The 25,718-nt window shown below is 41.7% G+C and overlaps 1 protein-coding gene across 2 annotated transcripts; it reads left to right on the top strand.

The window, feature by feature from the left end:
• Nucleotides 1-3,741: 3,741 nt before the first annotated feature.
• SARAF (store-operated calcium entry associated regulatory factor) lies at nucleotides 3,742-24,715 on the top strand. Of its 2 annotated transcripts, XM_033229925.1 has the most exons (6): nucleotides 3,816-4,108; nucleotides 12,613-12,791; nucleotides 16,939-17,356; nucleotides 20,362-20,503; nucleotides 21,147-21,298; nucleotides 23,900-24,715. In XM_033229925.1, the coding sequence occupies exons 1-6, from the start codon at nucleotides 4,006-4,008 to the stop codon at nucleotides 23,923-23,925; spliced, it is 1,020 nt and encodes a 339-aa protein (XP_033085816.1). In that variant the 5' UTR covers nucleotides 3,816-4,005; the 3' UTR covers nucleotides 23,926-24,715. The 2 variants fall into 2 exon arrangements, with proteins under 2 accessions (XP_033085825.1, XP_033085816.1); XM_033229934.1 differs by lacking the exon at nucleotides 12,613-12,791 and having other exon boundaries at nucleotides 3,742-4,108.
• The last annotated feature ends 1,003 nt before the right edge of the window (nucleotides 24,716-25,718 follow it).

The raw sequence follows: 25,718 nt of genomic DNA, 5'->3' as shown, positions 1-25,718 counted from the left end.
ATAGTGGGCCCTTAACTTGAATTGAGTTATAGGACATCATGTTGATGTCCTTTAGAGTTGGTTGGTGTGTGGGAAAATACTCCCCCAGCTTCCCTTCCGGTCACAGAACTGCTCTGTGTTGTGTGACAGTAAAAAGGAGAAAACAGTTTGTTTTTTCCTTTTACAGCCTCATTTAGCTCTCAGCTCAAATGGTAATTTCTCAGAGAATCTTTCTGGGCTATCCTACTTATTATAGCACTACCTGTCATATTGTTCTGTTTTCTTCTTCAAATACTTATTATTATTTGAGATGGAGTCTTGCTCTGTTGCTCAGGCTGGAGTGCAGTGATGCAATCATGGCTCGCTGCAGCCTCAACCTCCAGGACTCAAGTGATCCTCCCACCTCAGCCTCTTGAGTGTCTGGGACTACAGGCACATGCCACCACATCTGGCTACTTTTTTTTTTGAGACAGAGTCTCACTCTGTCGCCCAGGCTAGAGTGCAGTGGTGCGATCTTGGCTCACTGCAAGCTCTGCCTCTTGGGTTCACACCATTCTCTTGCCTCAGCCTCCCAAGTAGCTGGGACTACAGGTGCTCGCCACCACGCCCAGCTAATTTTCTGTATTTTTAGTAGAGAGGGGGTTTCACCATGTTAGCCAAGATGGTCTCGATCTCCTGACCTCATGATCTGGCAGCCTCAGCCTCCCAAAGTGCTAGGATTACAGGCGTGAGCCACCATGCCTGGCGACATCTGGCTAATTTAAAACATTTCTTTTTTTTTAGAGATGGGGCCTTACTATGTTGCCCAGATTGGCCTCAAACTCCTGGTCTCAAGTGATCACGCACCTTGGCTTCCCAGAGTGCTGAGATTACAGGTGTGAGCCACCGTGCCTGACCCAAGGCACTTACTTATTTGCAATGACATAATTTGTTGGCTACCTCTCCCACTAGAATGTTTATTAGTACAACCTTTCATGTTTTGTTCATGACTGTCCAGAACTGTACATAGTGCATGGTGAGAATCTCAAATAACAAAAATTCTGTTGTTAAGGTAATTAGTGATTTCTACATTGTAAAATTCAAAGACCAAATTTTGCTTCAAGCTTTCAGCAACAATGGACACTGTTGACCATTCTTTCTTTCTCTCAATTACCATATCCTATTTTCCTAGTTCTTCCTCCTGAAGTAACCAGAGGTTACTTCTCAGATTCTTTCTAGAATCTTCTTCTGCTCAAGGTTCAAATGTTAGTGTTCCCATAGCCTGGGCCACCTCTTTTGTGGTATCTCAATTCTCTCCTTATGTTACTGTATCTCTTCTCACATGTCTCAGTTCATTTTGTGTTGCTATAACAGAATACCTGAGACTGGTAAATTTATAAAGAATAGAGATTTATTTCTTATGGTTCTGGAGGCTGGGAAATCCTAAGTCCAGGGGCCTGCATCTGGTGGGGAACTTCCTGTTGTGTCATTTCACGGTGGTAGGCAAAAGAGAAAGTGAGCTGAACTCATCCCTTTTATCTGGAACCCACTCCCCAATAACTAACCCACTCCTGTGATAACAGCATTAAGAGCTCTGCCCTCATCACCTCTTAAAATTCCCCTCTCTCAATACTATTGCTTTGGGGATTAAGTTTCCAACACATGAGCTTTGGGGGACACATTCAAACCATAGAATCCTGACATTAAATGCTACCTTTGTATTTACAACATAACTACCAAATTTACCTTAGTTTTGAACTTCCGACTTCTACAGTATATCTGTTTATTTGACATGTCTACCTGGATGCCTAATAGTCACCTCAAACTTAAGAGAATAGAATTCTCTATGATCTCTATTTCAGTCCTTGGTCCCACCACTCCTTGGTTCCACGCCGAGGTCTCACTGATCTGCCACCTCTTATTCCACTCTTCCCCTAACTTACTTTGCTTCAGTTATGGCCTTGTTTGCCTCTCTTATCCCCCAAATTTTGTTTTATTCACTGCTGTATCCCCAATACTGATAACAGTGCCTGGTAGGTACTGTTAGGTACTAGTAGGTGCTCAATATAATAATCTGGTAAACATAAAGTGTTTTTTGAGTTCTGTGAGCCATTCTAGCAAATTATGGAACTCAAGATGGGGGGGTCATGAAAACCCTAATTTATTCGTTGAGAGGGAGTCTCTCTCCGTGGCCCAGGTGGAGTGCGGCAATCTTGGCTCACTGCAACTTCTGCCTCCTGGGTTCAAGCGATTCTCTTGCTTCAGCCTCCCGAATAGCTGGGATTACAGGTGCGTGCCACCACGCCCAGCTCTTTTTCCTATTTGTAGTAGAGATAGGGTTTTACTATGCTGGCTAGGCTGATCTTAAAGTCCTGACCTCAGGTGATCCACGTGCCTTGGCCTCCCAAAATGCTGGGATTATAGGCATGAGCCACCACGCCCGGTCTGGAAACCCTAATTTGTAGCTGGTTGGTCAGAAGCACAGGTCACAACCTGAGACTTGTGACTGATGTCTGAAGTGGGGGCAGTCTTGTGGGACTGAACTCTTTATAGCATCTGACCGAATGACTCTTCCTCAAAACACAAAGCTAGGGCTTTTGCATCCACTTTTCCCCGGATGGGAAGATGAGTCCCCTGATCTTTGTAGGGCTAGTTCTTCCTCATGATTCAGGTCCCAAGCTTCAAAAATCACTTCCTCAGCAAGGCCCTCCCTGAAGTTGTGTCCCCAGGCTCCATTGTATCACCCTGTTTTTTCATCAATGTAGTTATCACTACCTATTATGTTTGTTGCTTAATTGGTATGTCGTTTGTCCTATTCCTTTTTTTTTTTTTTTGAGATGGAGTCTTGCTCTGTCGCCCAGGCTGGAGTGCAGTGGCGCGATCTCACCTCACTGCAAGCTCCACCTCCGGGGTTCACGCCATTCTCCTGTCTCAGCCTCCCAGTGGCTGGGACTACAGGCGCCCACCACCGCGCCCGGCTAATTTTTTGGTATTTTTTTAGTAGAGACGGGGTTTCACCGTGGTCTCCATCTCCAGACCTCGTGATCCGCCCGTCTTGGCCTCCCAAAGTGCTGGTATTACAGGCATAAGCCACCATGCCCCTGGCCCATTTGTCCTATTCTATTTCAATGAGTACAGGGATCTTGTCTGTATCCTCCACGCCTAAAACAGTGCCTGGTGCGTATTAGGTATTCAACATATACTCATGGAATGAATGAATGAATGAATGAATGAATGAAAGAAACCCGGGCCTGCCAGACCTCAAAGTTCAGAGAACTGTTTTCTCTGGCTGGTTCTTCATTCAGACAATATTTTCTCCACCTGACATTTTATACAGTCTTCCGGCCTCCATGCGTAAGGAACCATGTAAAAGTTCTGAGCCTTGAAACCAGACAATATATTTCCCTGCTACCTTTCGGCTGAATCTTCTCTGTATTTAGCAACAAGTCAAAGAACACTGACCATGCGCCAGGCGCTATGCTAAGTGCTGAACACATAGAGCTGAATAAAGAACAGAACTTCCCTTGGTACAGTTATTGAGGTTTTAATAATACATAATTTGACTACATTTCTTAGATTTCGCGTCGTGACGTTTTCAGCCTCTTAAACTGCAGCGCCTACGCACAGAAGCTTCCCGAATCTCAGACCAGACACAACAAGGCAGCTCGTAGCCCTCGCCCCGCCCGCGGGCGGGGCCGCGTCAGGCCCTCGGCCCAGCCCACACCGTGTCGCCCCGCCTCCAACCCGCCTCCTGCCGCATCTCGCCTGGTCCTCGGCCCCGCCCACACCGCCTCGCCCCGCCCCAAACCGCGCTGTGCTCCAGGGGCGGGGCCGACGACGGCCACTCACGGCGCCCCACTGGCCGCGTTGGCAGTGACGTAGGGTTGGCGCACTGACCCATTGCGGCTGCGGCTGCGACTCTGCAGTCGGACAGTCCCTTCGCCGCCGCCAGAGCTTTCGGTGTCGCTGCGAAGCGTCGCGCGCGCTGCCGTACCCGGGTTAGGCCCGCAGGCGTCTGACAGCCCAGCGCCATCTTCATCGAGCGCCATGGCCGTAGCCTGCGGGCCGGGAGCGGCCGGGCACTGCTTGCTTCTCGGCCTGCATTTGTTTCTGCTCACCGCGGGCCCTGCCCTGGGCTGGAACGACCCTGGTGAGTGCTGCCGGGGCTGTTCGCTCGCCCTTTTCCGCCGCCGTCAGCCGGTGCAGGCTTCCCTGCGTTTCCGTGCGCCGTCTTCCCGGAGCCTAGGTGCCCGGATTCCCATGTCTGGCCTCTTTGCTGTTCGTGCCCTCCCTGGTTCCGCTGCTTTTCCCAGGCGTCCTGGTAGGCGGGTAGGGATGGCTCGAGTGGGCGGGGCGGGACGGCTGGGGATCCTTAACGTCCCCTTTCTCCCTGCCCCGGACTCCCGGAAATTGCCCACCATCTTCTTTCTCATCTCTAAGTATGACTGGAGAGCTGGACACTCACCTGCGCATCTGCTTTGTTGTCATGGCTGTGTGATTGTGTGATGTCATCGTGGCCGGCTGTTGTCATGGCTGCCTGTTGCTGTCGCCGGCCGTTGCCTGCCATTCGCAGTCTCTGAGTCACTCTTAGTGGACAGGGCTGCAGACCTCGCAGGTCTGTTAGCAGAATCGCAGATTGCACTCATTCTTCCTTTTTTTTTTTTTTTTTGAGTCGGAGTCTCACACTGTCGTCCCGGCTGGAGTGCAGTGGCGTGATCTCGGCTCACTGCAGCCTCCGCCTCCCAGGTGCAAGAGATTCTACTGCCTCAGCCTCACCAGTAGCTGGGATTACAGGTGGCCGCCACTATGCCCGGCTAATTTTTTGTATTTTTAGTAGAAACGGGGTTTCACTATATAGGCCAGGCTGGTCTCCACCCCTGACCTCGTGATCCACCCGCCTCGTCCTTCCAAAGTGCTAGGATTACAGGCGTGAGCCACCGCGTTTTTATGAGAACCCCTTCCTCTTATTCTGACGATTGCAGTGAAGTAAGTCGCGCGGCACCAGCTCTTCCCTTTGGCTTTCACCGTAGAGAAGAATTTAAAAAATAATTTTCTGTCTCTTTTTTTTTATTTGGTGGTGGCACATGCTAAGTGGATTCTAGGGAAGAGGTTCTTTTATGTCAGTACGGTATTAAAATTGTCTAAAGAATTTTCATGGGGTCAGTAATATTCCGTGCAATTAATACGTATATGTCTATATACTTAGATGCAGATTTTGACTTTTTTCATTTAATAAATGACGCATGCTGTTACATTGTAATTTTGTAAAAAAAGGACATCATTTTTGGTTCGCGGAGTAAAGATGGCATGGAAAGCGTATTGTCTTTGTGATTTGGTGATTGGAAATGCCTGCATTGTTGAATTTAAGCAACAGGTTTATTTCTGTAATAGCCTGTTTTATTCTTACATGCTGAAATGAGAGAGAAGGTGCTATTTGCAAGCACATCACGTTGAGTAGTCATTTGATGTGGACGTTGTATTATCAAAAAATAAAAAGCCACTTTGTATTTAAATGTCTATACGTTTTTCTTTTGTATTTCTAGAAAGTTGTATATGAGTGGGAGACTTGATCAGAATTACAGTTGAAAACCTAGGATGAAACATTAATTTGTTGAACTTTGAATCAGTTGGTAAATAAATTTAAAAAGGAAGTTTACAGTTGAAGAGTCAGAAGAACTATAAAAACTATAAAAGAAGAACCAGATTTAAAGATGAACCACTTCCTCGTTTACGCTGTAAAACTATTGTTCTGGAACACAAAGCACCACAATATTTTGCAGAGTAAACTCAATTGTTTTATGTAAATTCTACCTCAAAGTTTACTTTGAGGAACTTTTTTATGAAGGTACTTCATTGGCATACTTTTTATTAAGTCTTTTAGTAAAGCATTAATCAGCTCCCTAATTTATCTTTTGTTTGACTTGGATGCCCTTTAGCTCACGTTGAGCAGTAATTTGTCTGGAAAAAAAAATTAGCACCGTTCTAAAGAGATTACCAAAGAATTTTCAAATTCTTTGTTGAATGTAGTCTTAAGTTACTTCAGGGTATTGGGGATACAGCAGTGAACAAAACAGTGTCTTGCTTCCAAGGACTTTACCTCTGTTGGGGAGAAATAGCAATAAACAGATAAACATGTAAATAGCATGCTATATTGTGAAAATTGGTATGCACCGTGTATGATAAACAGGGTGAGGAGGACATGTTGTGCGGGCAGAAGTGGAGACTTAAAAAACGTACATTGGTCAGGGAAGTCACTGTTAGGGTGACATTTGACTGGAAACCTGAAGTGGGGAGGAGGAGTAAATGACCTGAAATTACTTATATCTTTAAAGGGTCATTTTAGCTGCTCTGTGGAAAACAGACCGAAGAGGATAGGAGGGAAGCAGGTAAACCAGTGAATTAATATATATTGGTATCTATTTTAATATTGTACAGTAAGTTCTTAAGAGTGGTGACCGCTTGGACCGGGGAGGAGCAGTGGAGTTGGTTAGAGTAGCTGGATTCTCTTGTCACCTGTTTGGAAGGTGGAGCTAACATGATCTTCTGAAGGATTAGATGTAGGAGTGAGAGGAGTGAAGATGAGCAGAAATCCAAGGTTTTTGTCTTGAACAACTAGAAGCATGGAGGTACCATTTCCTGAGATGTGGAAGAATGTGGGATGATCAGGTTTAGAAGAGTTTGGTTTTGTTTATCTTGTTTGAGACCTGCCATGGATTTTGATTTATGAGTCTGGAGTTCAGGGAGCTCCTGTGTCTCTTGACTGATGTAAATAGTGGGGCGTGGGTATTAGAATTTTGTTCTTGGACCGTAAGAATCTCTAGGGAAGAAAGATGCTATAGGATTATGGTAATGCTATTCCATCTTAAAACTTTCAGTAATGTTTATCATACCTGATCACCTGTTATACTTCAAGTACTCTGCCAGATAATAAATTACATCTAAGCTTCACAACAAATTTCAAGGTTGATAGCATTTTAATTTTGTAGGTGAGGAAACTTCTACACAGGTAAATTAAGTGCCTTGGCCAAAGTCATAGCCAGTTAGTGACACTAACTTAGTTCAGTGTTCTTTGCATTATTGCAACTGTTACAATAAATTCAATTTATTATTTCTGTTATTTAGTTGATTAACACAGTCTGATTTTTCTAAACCATTGAACATTTTCATTGTTTTATCTTTTATTTATGAGGAGATAGTAGCTTGTGTTTAATGTAGCATAGTTTATTTTAATATAGTTTTTGGAAATTTTAGATCCTTAGCCCATGTGGAATTAAGTTTTTATATAGCTTTAGGTGGATTTTCTTGTGGCTGCATAGTCAGTTATGCCAGTGCTACTTATTAAAGAAGACATCTTTTATCCACTAAATTAAAAAGACCACTTCATCTTACTGAATTCCCACATGTATCTCGATTTATTTCTGATCTTTCTTTTGTTTCACAATTTCTTTGTCTCGGTTCCAATTCCCTACTATTTTGATTATAATCTTTTTTTTTTTTTTTTTTTTTTTGAGATGGAGTTTCACTCATGTCGCCCAGGCTGGAGTGCAGTGGGAGCAATCTCGGCTCACTGCAACCTCCGCCCCCTGGATTCAAGTGATTCTCCTGCCTCAGCCTCCCGAGTAGCTGGGACTACAGGCGTGTGCTACCATGTCCAGCTAATTTTTGTAGACGGGGTTTCACCATGTTGGCCAGGCTGATCTCGAACTCCTGACCTCAGGTGATCTGCCCTCCTTGGCCTCCCAAAGTGTTGGGATTACAGGCATGAGCCACCATGCCTGACTGATGATAATAATTTTATAGTAACCTTTACTATCTGGTAAGCTATGTGTTCTTTTTTTTTTTTTTAAAATTGTTCTCAGGACCTTTAACATAATTTCTTTCCCCCAAAAACCCTAGCGGGTTCCTGGTTGGAAGTATGTTTAGGTCTCTTTATATATATATTTTCTTACATAGATAGGGTATTGACCTTAAGTTTATTGGATTGATTAGATTCATATTAAATACTTGTGGGAAATACATCATAGGATATGTTGTAACATCAGTGTGTTCTACCATTAGCAAAGTGATGGTTGGCAAACCCAGCCAGACTTTTTCCTTTAGAGTTTTTGAATACATTTCTCCATTTTCTTTTTCTATTCCGTTGAGATATCTGAAGCTTTCTAAGTCTTATCTTTTCTATATGGCTTGTTTTCCCCCTATTCTGGCAATTAGTAGAATCTTTTTTCGTCTAGAGTGTTGTAAAATTCACTTTTTGTGTGCCTCTGTGTGGTCTGTTTCTCAGGCCTGGGTTTTTGTTGGGCCCTTTCAGTATGACAACTCAAGTCCTTCAGTGTGGGAGTTTTTCTTGAATTACAGCCTGGAGTTTGTCTAATCAGATTCCTTTATTCATTCTTTCTGAAACCGTTGTTGGATTTTTGGACTTTCTGAACTGGTCCTGAACTGGTAATTTTCTTTTTTTTTTTTTCTCTCCTGCTGTCTGTTTCCCTTCCCCTTCCCCTTCCCCTTCCCTTTCCCCTTCCCCTTCCCTTTCCCTTTCTTTTCCTTTTTTTGAGACGGAGTCTAACTCTCTAACTCTGTCCCCCAGGCTGGAGTGCAGTGACGCCGTCTCGACTCACTGCAACCTCTGCTTCCCGGGTTCAAGCGATCCTCCTGCCTCAGTCTCCTGGGTAGCTGGGATTACAGGTGCCCGCCACCACACCTGGCTAATTTTTGTATTTTTAATAGAGACGAGGTTTCACCATGTTGGCCAGGCTGATCTCGAACTCCTGACCTTGTGATCCGCCCATCTCGGCCACCCAAAGTGCTGGGATTACATGCCTGAGCCACTGTGCCTGGCCTTTCCCTCCTACTTTCTTGTCTTTTTGCTCTACTTTTTCTTTTTCTTCTCTTTTCTTTTTTTTTTCAGATGGAGCCTTGCTCTGTCGCCAGGCTGGAGTGCAGTGGCATGATCTCGGCTCACTGCAACCTCTGCCTCCTGGGTTCAAGCAATTCTCCTGCCTCAGCCCCCCGAGTAGCTGGGACTACAGGCACATGCCACCATGCCCAGCTAATGTTTGTATTTTTAGTAGAGCCAGGGTTTCACCATGTTGGCCAGGATGGTCTCGATCTCTTGACCTCATGATCCGCCCGCCTCAGCCTCCCAAAGTGCTAGGATTACAGGCATGAGCCACCATGCACTGTGTCTTTTTGCTCTACTTGCTAGAAGATTTTCTTCTAACAGTTCTGTTGTATGTATGTATGTATGTATTTATTTCTGTTTTGAGACAGGGTCTCACTCTATCACCCAGGCTGGAGTGCATGGCTCGCTGCAGCCTCGACTTCCCCAGGCTCAGGTGATTCTCTCACCTCAGCCTCCTGAGTAGCTGGTACTGCAGGTGTGTGCCACCACACCTGGCTAATGTTATAATTTTTTTGTAGAGACAGGGTTTTGCCATGTTGCTTAGGCTGATCTTAAACTCTTGGGCGCTAGTGATCTGCCTGCCTTGGCCTCCCAAAGTGCTGGGATTACAGGCATGAGCCACTGCACCTGGCAGTTCTGTTGTTTTTAATCTTAGCTGTCCTGTTTTTAATTTCCAGAAGCTCTTGTTTTTTCTCTGAGTATTCCTTTTAAAAATGGTTGTTTTATTAATGCAGTCTTTTTCTCTTATCTCTCTGAGGATATTAGAGTGTTTTTTAAAAAGTTTTCTTCTTCTGCATGGTCTCTTTTTTCCTCCTGCTTCCTTTTGTTGTTGTTCTGTTCTGTCCTGGTTGCTATATTTCATGTTAGGGGCTGTTTTGTCTGTTTAATGTTACTGTAACACAATACCACAGACTGGGAAATTTATTTAAAAACTACATTCATTTCTCACAGTTCTGGAGGCTGAGAAGTTCAATATTAAGGTGCTGGCATCTAGTGAGGGCCTTCTTGCTGTGTCATGCCATGATGGAAGGCAGAAAAGGGAGAGAGTGAAAGAGGGGAAAGGGGCCTAACTCATCCTTTTATCAGGAGTCCACTGCTGCGATAACCCAGTCCTGCAAGAGCAGCATTAATCTATTCATGAGGGCAGAGCCCGCTTAAAGGTCCCATCTTTCAACACGGTTGCATTGGGGATTAAGTTTTCAACACGTGAACTTTGGGGGACACATTCAAACCACAGCAGGGACTTTTGTCATATTTTTAGTAATCCTTGGCTCCCTGCTCATGGTTAACCCTGGGGAACCAAAAAGCTCATTGGAAGCTATCAGTGTGCAATTGCAGTTTTGATTTTGAACTTCACAACATGGTTACCTAGGTTGCTCTTTTTTTGGAGGAAGTTCCTGATGCCACTGTATTTAGGTACTTCTTCTTGGTTAGATTACCAAGAGAATAGTCATCCAGTCTCCCACAGAGGACAAGGGGATGGCTGTTAGCATTTTGTGCACCACGTGGGAAAGGAGAACTGTGATTTCATCTGTCAGAGTGCACACAGTCACTTGGGTTCCCTGTTTGGTTTGTACCCATGCCTTCTACTATGCCAGATGGTCCCCAATGCAAATCTCTTCAGTTTTATCCTCTCCAGGGAATACATATCCAGACAGTTTCCTTAGTGGAGAAGAGGGAGTTAGAACAGTGTGGAGTTGGGGAGAGGATCTGGGGATATGGCTTCTTCTCAAGTAGCTTTCACACTGTAGTGTATATTTCAGGCATCTCTCATTCCAGAGCTGCCATTTCCATTTTTTGTTTTGTTTTGCCTTTTTTTTTTTTTTTTTTTTTTGGGGGGGGATTCTGTTATGTACATCAAGTTGATTCTCAGTTTCCCCCCCCCTTTGCTGTTCTGGCATTTGACTTTCACTTGGGTCTAGTCACCTACCATTAGTCCATTTGCTTTCTCCTTCCAGAATTCTTCTGTCATCTCCTCTTTGGTTTTACCCGACCACAGTCATTCACATCATTAAAACAATGTATTTATTACAGTTTTAGTAGAATTTTGGGAGGCTGCAAATTCTGCTAATTTGACAGGCTGAATATAGGCAATTGGGTACTCACAAAATGATAGAAAGTCATGCCTATTACATCTGCCACACTGAAAAATAGGTTGCTCATGTCAAGCCTCTTGACAGCTAGGAAGCTGATTAGAGGATACTATCAGTTTGAAAACCCACGGTCTCCATGCCTGTGTTTGCTAGCTGAAGGACAGAGCACTGTGTAAGTCTAGGGTCTGCTTTCCGGATTTTGCTCTAGTCCCTCTGGTTGGCAGAACTGAAATTGCTTTTGTCAACTACAGCTGTAAGAGGTTTTGGGATTCCTTTTGCTTTGCAGGAAGGCACACCTGTTTGAGGGTGAAGTGGATCTTGACTGAGCCAATCCACAGCATCTTCCATCAATAATCCACAAAATGATAAATAGGAAGATTTTGTCCTTATTTTGCAATACATAGAAATTCTTTTTTTTTTTCGAAATGGAGTTTCATTCTTGTTGCCCAGGCTAGAGTACAATGGATCTTGGCTCACTGCAACCTCCTCCTCCCAGGTTCAAGCGATTCTCCCGCCTCAGCCTCCCAAGTAGTTGGGATTACAGGCATGCACTACCACTCCTGGCTAATTTTGTGTTTTTAGTAGAGATGGAGTTTTGCCATGTTGGCCAGGCTGGTCTCGAACTCCTGACATCAGGTGATCTATCTGCCTTGGCCTCCCAAAGTGCTGGAATTATAGGTGTGAGCCACCATGCCTGACCTAGAAATTCATTTTTGTACATGAATGCCAGACATAATTTTATTGTTTTGACTTCTCCTTTCAAAGTCTCTTGTCAGTATGTTTTAAATTTTTTAGTTTGTGAAATAGTTTAAATAGTTTTGATTTTTAAAATGGTGAAATATCTAAAGTATTTAAACATACAGAAGTGTACAGTGAACATACATGTAGTCATCACCCAGTTTTATTGAATCATCGCATTGTACCATATTTGCTACAAATCCCCCACTCCCAGTAATAAAACATTAGGAATGGAGATAAAATCTCTTTCCTTTCTCTCTCCCTAGACTAGATACTTACTTGAATTTGGTGTTTAATCCTTCCCATATGTGTTTTCATGTTGTTGTTATATACATATATAGACATTAACAGTATGTAGTATTGTTTCGCCTTTTTTAAAGGTTTATGTAAACCTATCATACAAAACATTCTGCAACTTGTATTTTGTTTAAAATGTTTTTGCCATTTATCTAGTTTGATACATGAATTCTAGTTCACTCATTTTAACTGCTGTGGAATATTCCACTGTAATAGATCAGAATATGTTAATCTCTTCACCTGTTGATGGACATTTAAATCATTAAATGTGCTTCAGGAACATGCTTATATTTTTGTCATTTTAATTAACCACTATTATTATTACACAGTAGTACAATGTTTCAGGTTAGTGAACTTTTTGTTCTTTTGATTTAGCAAAAATGATATACAACTTGTGCTGTAGAAGCATCTGGCATGAAATGCAGGGAGATCTTAAAAGTGTGACCTGAATTTTGTGCAGAAGGCCTGAATGTTGTTGGGATAGCTTTGAGAGATGGATTCATCCTCTCTTAGCCATTCTCAGAAGGCGAGAAAGGCATTTCCTATGACGAGAGTTTTGTTAGGATGAACCTTTCTTTCTCTGACATGATATTTACTTTGTGTTCCTCTGTTTTCTTGCTATTTCAGACAGAATGTTGCTGCGGGATGTAAAAGCTCTTACCCTCCACTATGACCGCTATACCACCTCCCGCAGGCTGGATCCCATCCCACAGTTGAAATGTGTTGGAGGCACAGCTGGTTGTGATTCTTATACCCCAAAAGTCATACAGTGTCAGAACAAAGGCTGGGATGGGTATGATGTACAGGTAATATCCACTACAGTGATGGCAGTCTAAATGGGGGTTTTTATTCAGTAAATTGTTTATTGGGACATTATTCAGTATTTTGAGGGAGCACATACGGAAATCTCAGATCAGCCTAAAATATGTAAGTAAATCAGTCACTCTTCCTGTGGAAGAAATGGCCTCCAAAAGAAATGCACCGATTTTAAAGCCTGAAAGTACTTATTGTAGTTTTTGTACCATGACCTCCTTCTAAGATACTTGTAAATTTTCACAACTTTTTATATACTTGATGGTGAGGGATAGGGGATCTCTTGTGGTTGTCATTTTCCTGTCATTCCTCAAAGAATACCAACCTACCCTTAAGACAAAGTTGAGATAATTAGGAATTATAGATCGTAAATAGTAGGGGTTCATATATTTCTGTTGTGCTTCTAGCACTTGATTTTAAAACTGTCTTATAACTGAGGGTGGTTACTTTTGAATGGAAGCATTTCAGCAGGTTTCATTTATTGTCTTTGGGACACTGGTATTTTGTATACGAGCAGAGCATCTCCTTGAAATTCCAAAACTGAGTATGCTTTAAATATAGATTTTGTTAAATGAATTCAGTTTAAATCACTAGTTACACATTTCTACTTTGTATTCTGACTGCTTTCAAAAGGGATTTAAGACGACTGGTCACAAGGCAAGAAACTTGTGTTGACGATTTCCCCTCTCCATCGGAATGATATTCTTGTTTGATACAACCTTTATGCATGGTCTTTGCAATTCAGAGAGGAAGTTGATGTGTACTGGGTGATACTTACTTCACTATATTTTCCCCCATTACTGTTAAGTTGAATCATAGAATCCTCTGGGTTATAGCGGAAGTCTCACTCCCACTTGACTTACGACTTTTACAGTCTTGATGGGAAAAAAAGGCAGTAATGGTGATGTCATTCATTAAACATGTATTAATTGCAATATAAAAAAATGGATAAGGTAGAATGAAGAAACTCTCTTAGTAGTAGAAGAGGTAAGACAAGTACTCAGATTACATGTAGGTCCCAACACAACATTATAAAGTCACGTCTAGTTGGAGTCATTGGGATTTAAAGGATGAGGTATTTGTGCTGTGTTAGGAAGGAATGATAACATTCTTAGAGAGGAAGGGCTAGAGAAGGGAATAGCATGAGCAAAGGAGTGTTGAGCAGATCATACATTGGCTTATGTTTAGTAGCTGGAGAGAGGCCATTTAGTAGCAGGAGAGAAACTCCTTCTATTCCAGGAGTTGAAATTTAAATACAGTACTTAGAAGCTACTTATAGTACGCACGATTAAGGAAGTGGTAGTTAACATGAAATACCAATATAAGTTTAGCTTGTTTTATTTACCTAAGTCAGCAAACTTATAAATCTTCCTCCAAATAAAATTATTTTAAAAACAGTGTAGTAACAGCAACAGCAACAAAAGAAAAACTGCATCTTATCCAAATGAAAAACTTTTGACCGTCAAAGGACATCATCAAGAAAGTGAAAAGACAGCCTACAGAATGGGAGGAAGCTTAACAAATCATAGTTGGTGAGGGACGTGTATTAAGAATATACAACTCAGTAAGAAAACAACCAAGTTAAAAATGGCAGAACCTCTGAATAGACATTTCTGCAAGGAAGATACATAAGTAACAAATAAGCACATGAAAAATGCTCCTTATTAGCCATCGGAGAAATGCAAATCAAAGCCACAGTAAGATACCATTTCACACTCAGTAGGATGGCTATAATAAAAAAGATAACAAGGCTGGTGGGGATGTCGAGAAAATGAAACCCTTATACACTGCTGTTGGGAATGTAAAATGGTCCAGCTGCTTTGGAAAATTGGCATTTCCTCAAAAGTTTAAACATAGAGTTACCATGTATGCCTCAGTCATTCCACTCCAAGGTGTACACCCAAGAGAATTGAAAACACATGTCCACACAAAAACTTGCATACAAATATACATAGCAGCATTATTCATAATAGCCAAAAAATGGAAACAATTCAAATGTCCATTACTAATGAATGATAAATAAAATGTGGTATATCCATGCAAAGAAATATTATGTAGTGTATGTACCAATACGTGCTACAACGTGGATGAATCTTGAAAATGTTATGCTAAGTGAAAGAAGCTAGTCACAAAAGACCACATATTGTATTATTACATTCCTGTGAACTGTCCAGTTAGGGAAATCCATATAGACAGGAAGTTGGTTGGGAGGGGTGCAGAGGGCAGAATGAAGAGTGACTGCTAATGGGTACAAGATTTCTTTAGGGTGATGAAAATATTCTAAAATTGATTGTGGTGATGGTAGCACAACTGTGAATATACTAAAAACCATTGACATGGGTGAATTGTATGGTATGTGTGAATTATATTTCAATAAGGCTGTTATAAATGAAATAAAATAGTGTGAACTTTGAAAGAGGAAAATCATTTGTACAAAAATTTGCAGAAGGGCAACAGAACCAATTAAATCTACTTTAGCTTGTATCTTTTTTTTTTCTTTCTTTGAGACGGAGTCGCCCTCTGTCGCCCAGTCTGGAGTACGGTGACATGATTTTGGCTCACTGCAACCTCTACCTCTGGGTTCATGTCATTCTCCTGCCTCAGCCTCTATTTTTGAAGTAGCTGGAATTATAGGCATGCACTACCATGCCCAGCTCATTTTTGTATTTTTAGTAGAGACAGGGTTTTGCCATTTTGGCCAGGCTGTTCTGAAACTCCTGACCTCAGGGGTGATCCACGCGCCTTGGCCTCCCAAAGTGCTGGGGTTACAAGCATGAACCACCGCACCCAGCCTTTAGCTTTTATCTTTTTTTTTTTTTTTTTGTTTTTTTTTTTTTTGTTTTTTTTTTTTTTGAGGCGGAGTCTTGCTCTGTCGCCCAGGCTGGAGTGCAGTGGCCGGATCTCAGCTCACTGCAAGCTCCGTCTCCCGGGTTCCCGCCATTCTCCTGCCTCAGCCTCCCAAGTAGCTGGGACTACAGGCGCCCGCCACCTCGCCGGGCTAGTTTTTTTTTTGTATATTTAGTAGAGACGGGGTTTCACTGTGTTCGCCAGGATGGTCTCGATCTCCTGACCTTGTGATCCGCCCGTCTCGGCCTCCCAAAGTGCTGGGATTACAGGCTTGAGCCACCGCGCCCAGCCAGCTTTTATCTTAAGAGTTAAAGAAGCATATTGCTTTTTCACCACAAAATATAGAATATAGATCAAACTTGGGCATATGTTTTTTTAAGGTGGACATTTTTGGGGCTAGCCTGGGTTCTTTTTGCGTTTTTCTAAATATCTTTAAAAAATACAAGAGAATTACATAGAATTGGACCCTGGAAAGTTAGTCCATGGTTTTATAAAATTTGTGTAGAAAGGTTTTTTTCTCAGAGGGTTATGTAATATCTCTGTTGCTTTGTGTAGCTACCAGATGTTCATATATGATGCTGTTTTGAGCCTTAGCATCTTTTAAGAAATCTGTAATTTTAAAGAAAGCTTCTTGAACAACAGTGGCAAAAAGTTGACATTTTGGCATTTTGCTTAAATTGTATAAATTATGGAATACTTAATATGTTCAGATGGATATATAACATGTATATGTAAAGAATGAAGAATAGTGATAAAGTGAATACTCGTGTACGCACTATCCAGCATAAGAAGTAGAACACAGATACCACCATTATCTTTGAAGCCCGTCATTTTCCCTCCCTTCTAGACACAAATACTCACTGTCATTAATTTTGCGGATCATTCCTTTGCTTCATTTTGCAATTTTATGACGGATATATAGCCCAAGTAACATTTTCTTTTTTTGAGACGGAGTCTTGCTCTATCGCCCAGGCTAGAGTGCAGTGGCACGATCTTAGCTCACTGCAATCTCTGCCTCCCGGGTTCAAGCAATTCTCCTGCCTCAGCCTCCTTAGTAGCTGGGATTATAGGCACCCACCACTGTGCCCGGCTAATTTTTGTATTTTTAGTAGAGATGGGGTTTCACCATCTTGGCCAGGCGGGTCTTGAACTCCTAACCTCGTGATCCAGCCGCCTCAGCCTTCCCAAGTGCTGAGATTACAGGTGTGAGCCACCGCGCCCGGCCCCCAAGTAACATATATTTAATGAAAAAAAAGTTTGTTTCTAATAATCTGTTTCTATTTTTCTTCACAGTGGGAATGTAAGACCGACTTAGATATTGCGTACAAATTTGGAAAAACTGTGGTGAGCTGTGAAGGCTATGAGTCCTCTGAAGACCAGTATGTACTAAGAGGGTCTTGTGGCTTGGAGTACAATTTAGATTATACAGAACTTGGCCTGCAGAAACTGAAGGAGTCTGGAAAGCAGCACGGCTTTGCCTCTTTCTCTGATTATTATTATAAGTGGTACTCGGCGGATTCCTGTAACATGGGTGGATTGATTACCATCGTGGTGCTCCTTGGGATCGCCTTTGTAGTCTATAAGCTGTTCCTGAGTGATGGGCAGTATTCTCCTCCACCGTATTCTGAGTATCCTCCATTTTCCCACCGTTACCAGAGATTCACCAACTCAGCAGGACCTCCTCCCCCAGGCTTTAAGTCTGAGTTCACAGGTATGTTTCCCTCGCAGTGGCCATAAATAGGGTGGGTGTGAGGTTAGTGCATCCTGTGCTTGGTTCTGAAATAGAAAATCGTTGCATTGGGAAACCAAAGGAGGTTTGTCTTCTCATTTTGTTTTTTACTTTCTTTCTTTTTTTTTTTTTTGAGACAGAGTCTTGCTCTGTCGCCCAGGCTGGAGTGCAGTGGCCGGATCTCAGCTCACTGCAACCTCCGCCTCCCGGGTTCACGCCATTCTCCTGTCTCAGCCTCCCGAGTAGCTGGGACTACAGGCGCCTGCCATCTCGCCCGGCTAATTTTTTGTATTTTTAGTAGAGATGGGGTTTCACTGTGTTAGCCAGGATGGTCTCGATCTCCTGACCTCGTGATCCGCCCGTCTCGGCCCCCCAAAGTGCTGGGATTACAGGCTTTTTTTTTTTTTTTTTTTTTTGAGACGGAGTCTCACTCTGTCTCCGGGGCTGGAGTGCAGTGGCCGGATCTCAGCTCACTGCAAGCTCCGCCTCCCGGGTTCACGCCATTCTCCTGCCTCAGCCTCCCGAGTAGCTGGGACTACAGGCGCCCGCCACCTCGCCCGGCTAGTTTTTTGTATTTTTTAGTAGAGACGGGGTTTCACAGTGTTAGCCAGGATGGTCTCGATCTCCTGACCTCGTGATCCGCCCGCCTCGGCCTCCCAAAGTGGTGGGATTACAGGCTTGAGCCACCGCACCCGGCCTGTTTTTTACTTTCAACTTCTTTTACCTCTTCTGTTCTGCTCTCTCCCAAGGTATATTGTGATCGCTATGTTAAGAATGCCTGATTGGCCAGGCACCATGGCTCACGCCTGTAATCCCAGCACTTTGGGAGGCCGGGGTGGGCAGATCACTTGAGGTCGGGAGTTTGAGACCAGCCTGACCAAGATGGTAAAATCCCATCTCTTAATAAAAATACAAAAATTAGCCAGGTGTTGTGGCGGGCACCTGTAATTCCAGCTTCTTGGGAGACTGAGGCATGAGAATCACTTGAATCCGGGAGGTGGAGGTTACAGTGAGCCGAGATCGTACCAGTGCACTCCAGCCTGAGTGACAGAGCGAGACCCTGTCTCAAAAAAAAAAAAAAAAGCCTGATTAAATTATAAGTACTCTTAATCAGAGAAACTTGATCAACTTTGCTAATAATCATTTGCCCTGAACCCTGTCTCACACTATACATAAAAATTAATTCTTTAAGTAGTATAATTCTCAACGTAAAAGGCAAAACAATTAAGTTTCCAGAATAAAACATAGGAGAATATTTGTTATGACCTTAGGATGGGTAAAGATTTCTTAAACAGAACGTAAAAAGTACTGGCCATAAAACAAAACATGGGTAAATTAGACTTTATTTAAATTAAGAACATCTAATCATCAAAAGGCACTATTAGGAGAGTGAAAAGGCAAGCCACAGACTGGGAAAAATTTACAAAACATATTTCCGGCATATATATGTGTCTAGAACATAAAATGAAGTCCCATAAATCTGAGCAACAGGCAGACAAGCCCTCCAAAAAGGACTTGAATGGCCATTTTATAATAAGAGAAGACATCTACTTCACCAGTCCCCAGCCTTTTTGGCACCAGGGACCAGTTTTGTGGAAGACAGTATTTCCACGGACTAGAGGGGTTGGGTTAGGGTGGGATGGGGCGGGGAGGGAAGGTTTTGGGATGATTCAAGCATATTATGTTTATTGTGTACTTTATTTCTGTTGTTATTACATTGTAATATATAATGAAATAATTAACAACTCACTGTAATGTAGAATCAGTGGGAGCCCTGAGCTTGTTTTCCTGCAACTAGACAGTCCCATCTGGGGGTGATGGGAGACAGTGACAGATCATCAGGCATTAGATTCTCATAAGGAGCACGCAACCTAGATTCCTCGCATGTGCAGTTCACAGTAGGGTTCATGCTCCTATGAGAATCAAATACTGCTGCTGATCTGACAGGTGGGCGAGCTCAGGTAGTAATGCAAGTGATGGGGAGTGGCTCTAAATACAGATGAAGCTTCAGTTGCTTGCCTGCCACTCACCTCCTGCTGTGTGGCCCAGTTCCTAACAGGCCACTGACCAGTGCTGGGGTCCCAACCCATGATCTACATGGTCAATAAAAATAAGCAAAGGTGCTTAGCATCATTAGTCTTCAGAGAAATGCAGATGAAAACCACAGGGAGATTATTTTTAGCCACCAAATAACCACCATAATGACTAATGTTAAAAAAACAAGAGTACTGGCCGGGCGCGGTGGCTCAAGCCTGTAATCCCAGCACTTTGGGAGGCCGAGACGGGCGGATCACGAGGTCAGGAGATCGAGACCATCCTGGCTAACACAGTGAAACCCCGTCTCTACTAAAAATACAAAAAACTAGCCGGGCGAGATGGCGGGCGCCTGTAGTCCCAGCTACTTGGGAGGCTGAGGCAGGAGAATGGCGTGAACCCGGGAGGCGGAGCTTGCAGTGAGCTGAGATCCGGTCACTGCACTCCAGCCCGGGCGACAGAGCGAGACTCCGCCTCAAAAAAAAAAAAAAAAAAACAAGAGTACCAAGAGTGAGCAAGGATGTAGAGTGACTGGAACTTTCATACTTTGCTGGTAGGAGTTAAAATGGTAAAACAACCCAAACATGTGCCTACCCATTTCTATTCCTACATAAGTACCTGGGAGAAGTGAGTGCATGGTGCACCAAGAAAGATGTACAGGAGTGTTCATAGCAGTTTTGTTTATAACAGCCAAAAAATGGAGGTAGACCCTCCCCAGTCCTAAAATCTATCCCTCTCCCCCCATATATATGGGAAATGCCCTCCTTCATTATAAACCAGTATTTTACAAATACCTTTTTGGATACAACTTGTTAATAACTTGATGCCTGAGTATTATTAATAGTTCAGTACAGATGAAATAATTGAAGTGTTATATTGGTTATATTATCTTTACTTTTATAGACTATGTCATGTTTAAGTGAGGATACATAATAAATCATTTTTATTTTAAGGAACGCAGAATACTGGCCATGGTGCAACTTCTGGTTTTGGCAGTGCTTTTACAGGACAACAAGGATATGAAAATTCAGGACCAGGGTTCTGGACTGGCTTGGGAACTGGTGGAATACTAGGATATTTGTTTGGCAGCAATAGGTAAGCTTTTTGCATTTATCTCTCTTGCTCTTTAATTCAAGAGACTTCTGCTTACAATTTAACTGCATTTAGTTTTGCTAAAGAAAATAAATTCTGGTGACATTAACCTGTTAAATAAGATTCTCTGGGAAGGGGGAAGGTACACTATATGTGTTTTGATCAGTATTGTATATGTTATTTTCTTTCACTGTGTTTCTTCCTATGTCACCCTCATAGATATTATAAGATAAGAAAAAGACTGTTTAGTTGACATCTGAGAAAATGAGAAGGCAGGAAAGAATACAATATTTGGGGAACAGTTAGTCTGGTTTGGTAGGAGAATGATAAAAGTAAGGCTGGAAAGAGCTTGGGGCCAGATTTTGGAATATGAAGTATTAATGGTAGTTTAAGCTTAGATTTTATTTGAGTACAAATTCAGAAAGAAAGAGCATTGACTCCCTGTCACTTTCCCCCATAGCAATGACCATAATAATGGCAGAAATATGAAACAGTTTTTATTTCATGTTAATTCTGATATACCAGAACATTCAGGAAAAAATGCTTGATAAAGGTATTTTTTTTCTGACAGTTTAGGAACAGGAAGGTATTTAAAAATTATAGCCACAAGAAAAAAAATGCCTAACCTACTTTTATGCCTTTAAAGAGCGGCAACACCCTTCTCCGACTCGTGGTACTACCCGTCCTATCCTCCCTCCTACCCTGGCACATGGAATAGAGCTTACTCACCCCTTCGTGGAGGCTTGGGCAGCTATTCGGCATGTTCAAACTCAGACACAAAAACCAGAACTGCATCAGGTAAGAGCAAAAAATACAAGTTCATTTTAACCTAGGAGTAAAGTACAGAAATAGTTTTGGAACTTTAGAAGATGATTATCTATTTAGCCACCATGGTTTTATTTGGTGTGTACCTACCAAAAATATTAATAGCACAATTAACTGAGATCCCACTTCTAAATATTCTTTAAAAATCAAACAGGGATTTGATTTGGGCTTAGCTCTACCATAGACCACAGTTTTAACTTGAACCTTACTGGATGCTAGCTTCCACATATATTTAATTCTGTGATCTCTAGAGATCCTTTAAGTTCTAAACTAGACTTTTCTAAGTAGAAACTTAAACTTAAAATTCAGTAACATTCAAAAAAGATATTGAGGTATATTTTAATTTTCAAAAATATAATGTTTACTGGAATGCTGAGAGAATATTTTGTAAAAAGCAAAGATATATAAAAAAAGGAGTAACTGGATTAAACATCAAATCTAATTGGCAGAAAATGGGAGCTGCTGGGTAAGGAGGCCATGAGAGATTGCTGTGGAGTAGATTTGTCTTTCAGGAGAAAGAAGTTATAGAACAGTGATTAATTCTTGAAATTGATAGAAAAATACATTTAAATATGTTTTAAAATGTGAGTAGAATTCTCATAATGCTGGTTTGGATATACATTGATACATTCAATTAAAAGAACTGGTACTACCTCCTAAAATTGAATCTATGCATACCTAGGACATAGCAGTTTTGCTCTCAGATATATAGCGACAGAAATGCATACGCTTGTATGCTGGCAGATAAGCACAAGACTGTTTATAGCATCCCTATTCATAAATGCCCAAAACTAGAAACAGCCCACGTATCCATCAGCAGTAAAATGGATGAATAAATTGAGTTATGTTTGCTGTATTGCAGTGGGTTACTGTGCAACTAAGAAAATAAGCAGTTGTGTGCAATAACATGGATAGATCTACCAAATATAAAGAAGCCAGACACAAAAGAATATATACACTATGATGATAGCAGTTATATTTTATAAAATACACATGCAAAAACAGGCAAAACTGATCTGTGGTGTTAGAGTATGAGATAGTGGGTACTTCCGGGGAGAAAAAAAAGGAGTTGGGAGAATATATAAAAATATGACTAGGTAAGGCCAGGCGCGGTGGCTCACACCTATAATTCCAGCACTTTGGGAGGCTGAGGGGTGGATCACCTGAGGTCAGGAGTTTGAGACATCAGCCTACCCAACAGGGTGAAATCCCGTCTCTGCTAAAAATACAAAAATTAGCTGGGTGTGGTGGCGAATGCCTGTAATCTCAGCTACTTGGGAGACCAGGCAGGAGAATCACTTGAACCTGGGAGGCAGAGGTTGCAGTGAGACGAGATTGCGCCATTGCACTCCAGCCTGGGCGACAAGAGGAAAACTCTGTCTCAAAAAAAAAAATATATATATATATATATATATATGTATGTATGTATAAAAATATGTATAAAATGTATATAAATAAATTATAAAAAATATATAAATGAGTTTTCTTCTGTCATGATGTCTTTTTTTTTTTTTTTTTTTTTTTTTTTTTTGAGACGGAGTCTTGCTCTGTCGCCCAGGCTGGAGTACAGTGGCCGGATCTCAGCTCACTGCAAGCTCCGCCTCCCGGGTTGACGCCATTCTCCTGCCTCAGCCTCCCGAGTAGCTGGGACTACAGGCGCACGCCACCTCGCCCGGCTAGTTTTCTGTACTTTTTAGTAGAGACGGGGTTTCACTGTGTTAGCCAGGATGGTCTCGATCTCCTGACCTCGTGATCCGCCCGTCTCGGCCTCCCAAAGTGCTGGGATTACAGGCTTGAGCCACCGCGCCCGGCCTATGATGTCTTAATATATATGGCTAGGTAAGACATGACAGAAGACAACTCATTTATATATATTTTTAATATATCTATATTATATATATGACAAGAAAACTCATATATATATTATATAGATATGTAAAAAATATATATATATGGCTAGGTAAGACATCATGACAGAAGAAAACTCCTTCTCAGTGGAAAGAAGACTTGCAAAAAATCATGACTATCAACGAGAAATGTATGGGAGTTATATGAAAGAAAATCATAAAAACCAAATAATCTAAACCTGAAAATAATTGAGAGACTTTCCAGATAGGAAGACTTGTCATCCTGTAGCCTGTGTGTGTGTGCATGGTGTCTAAATAATGCTTAACCATCTGAAGTCCATAACCCTCCCCACATTACATCTCTTACCACTGGAGTTGTGAGAGGTAGCAGGGCATGGCTTATGCGCCACTGGCCTCTGTCTTTTTGGCTTAGACTTTGAGTATTGCCTGTACCATGGTGGCTCCACTATAGAATGCATCTTCTTTTTTGGTGTCCTAACTGTCATTCCCAGCAACCATGTGCGAGTGTAGCAGGCTCAATGATTGGGAAGGTTGCTGTGGGAGGTGATGCACCGTCCTGCTCAGCCCAGTTCCACCTAGTGGCTCACTCTTTCCTTTCCTCCTATCTCATTCATTTGCTAACAATAAACATGTATGACTTGTAATTTTATAAGCAATTCTAATGCATTTTTAAAAACTAATGTAAATTTTACCCCTCTCATTCTAGGATATGGTGGTACCAGGAGACGATAAAGTAGAAAGTTGGAGTCAAACATTGGATGCAGAAATTTTGGATTTTTCGTCACTTTCTCTTTAGAAAAAGTGCTACCTGTTAACAATTGGGAAAGGGGGATATTCAAAAATTCTGTGGTGTTTTGTCCTGTATAGCTTTTTGTATTCTATTATTTGAGGCTAAAAGTTGACGTGTGACAAAATACTTATGTGTTGTATGTCAGTGTAACATGCAGATGTATATTGCAGTTTTTGAAAGTGATCATTACTGTGGAATGCTAAAAATACATTAATTTCTAAAACCTGTGATGCCCTAGGAACCATTAAGAATGAAGATGTTGTACTAATAGAAATTAAGTACAGAAAATTTCAGTCTTAGGTGGTTGTAGCTGATGAGTTATTACCTCATAGAGACTTTAATATTCTATTTGGTATTATATTATTTGGTGTTTGCTGTTCTTCAATCATTTAAATCAAGCTTTGGACTAATTATGCTAATTTGTGAGTTCTGATCACTTTTGAGCTCTGAAACTTTGAATCATTCAGTGGTGGTGATGGCCTTCTGGTAAGTGAGTATTACCTTCTGTAGGAAAAGGTAGAAAATAAGCTCTAGAAGGTTGTTGTAAATGACTGTGTGCTGGTAGAAATGCTTGAAACCTCTATATTCAGTTCATAAGAGGTAAAGGTCAAATTTTTCAACAAAAGTCTTTTAATAACAAAAGCATGCAGTTCTCTGTGGAATCTCAAATATTGTTGTAATAGTCTGTTTCAATCTTAAAAATAATCAATAAAAACAAAGGGTTTAGTCTCATTCTTTCTATTAGCCTAGGCACAAATAAATGTTACCTTTTTTTTTTTTTTTTTTAAAAACCCGTTTTCCCAAAGGGGAATGTTCATGCAGAAGTTCTGTCTCCCTAAACAATAATTTTATGTGGTAGTCATACCTTAGTCTTTTGGTAAATGTTTTCAAAAAGTAATTTAGAAATGATCTGGAAACCTCTGCCAAAAAAAGCTTTTTAAAAAAATAATTAAATCTCCAAGCCTCCCAACCCATCAGAGATTGCATGGTTACACTTAGTTAAGCTTCATAACCTGAAAACCCTGGTTTTATGTCTTATGTGTTTAATGATTTTTGCCATTTAAAACCGCAGTTACTTTTCACCAACCAATAGGAACCAATTTAAAACAAACCCTTATTAAAACTTTAAAATATGATTTAGGGGATAGTTGCAAGGGTCTTGCGATTAGAACTATCCTCTCTTCATCAGTGAAACAGTAGAAATTTTAACTGATAGAAGAAACACAGCTTTACTTTATGTATGTTCCACTAAATCCTTACTCCATTTCTCCTTAGTAGAAGGATATGGAGTAAAAGAGAATGTAGTTTGTTGCCTTTTTTTTTGAGACAGAGTCTCGCTCTGTTGCCAGGCTGGAGTGCAGTGGCATGATCTTGGCTCACTGCAACTTCCGCCTCCCAGGTTCAAGCAATTCTCCTGCCTCAGCCTTCTGAGTAGCTGGGATTACAGGCTCCTGCCACCAAGCCCAGCTAATTTTTTGTATTTTTAGTAGAGATGGGATTTCACTATGTTGGCCAGGCTGGTCTCAAACTCCTGACCTCAGGGGTTCCACATGCCTCAGCCCCCGCAAAGTGCTGGGATTACAGGCGTGAACCACCGCGCCCAGCTTACTCAAGATTGTTTTTGAACATAGTACTGCAGATCATTGGGATTGTAAGAAAATAATGAGTAAATGTAAAGAGAGGTGACTAAAAAAAAGTTGACTAATTGGTGACTTTCAAGCTACTCTGGGGAACC

The sequence above is a fragment of the Trachypithecus francoisi genome, unplaced genomic scaffold (genome assembly GCF_009764315.1).
Source record: "Trachypithecus francoisi isolate TF-2019V2 unplaced genomic scaffold, Tfra_2.0 Contig01440, whole genome shotgun sequence".
In the NCBI taxonomy this organism is placed as follows: Eukaryota; Metazoa; Chordata; class Mammalia; order Primates; family Cercopithecidae; genus Trachypithecus; species Trachypithecus francoisi.
Note: the sequence above shows the minus strand (reverse complement) of the source record. Positions and strands in the feature narration are given on the sequence as shown.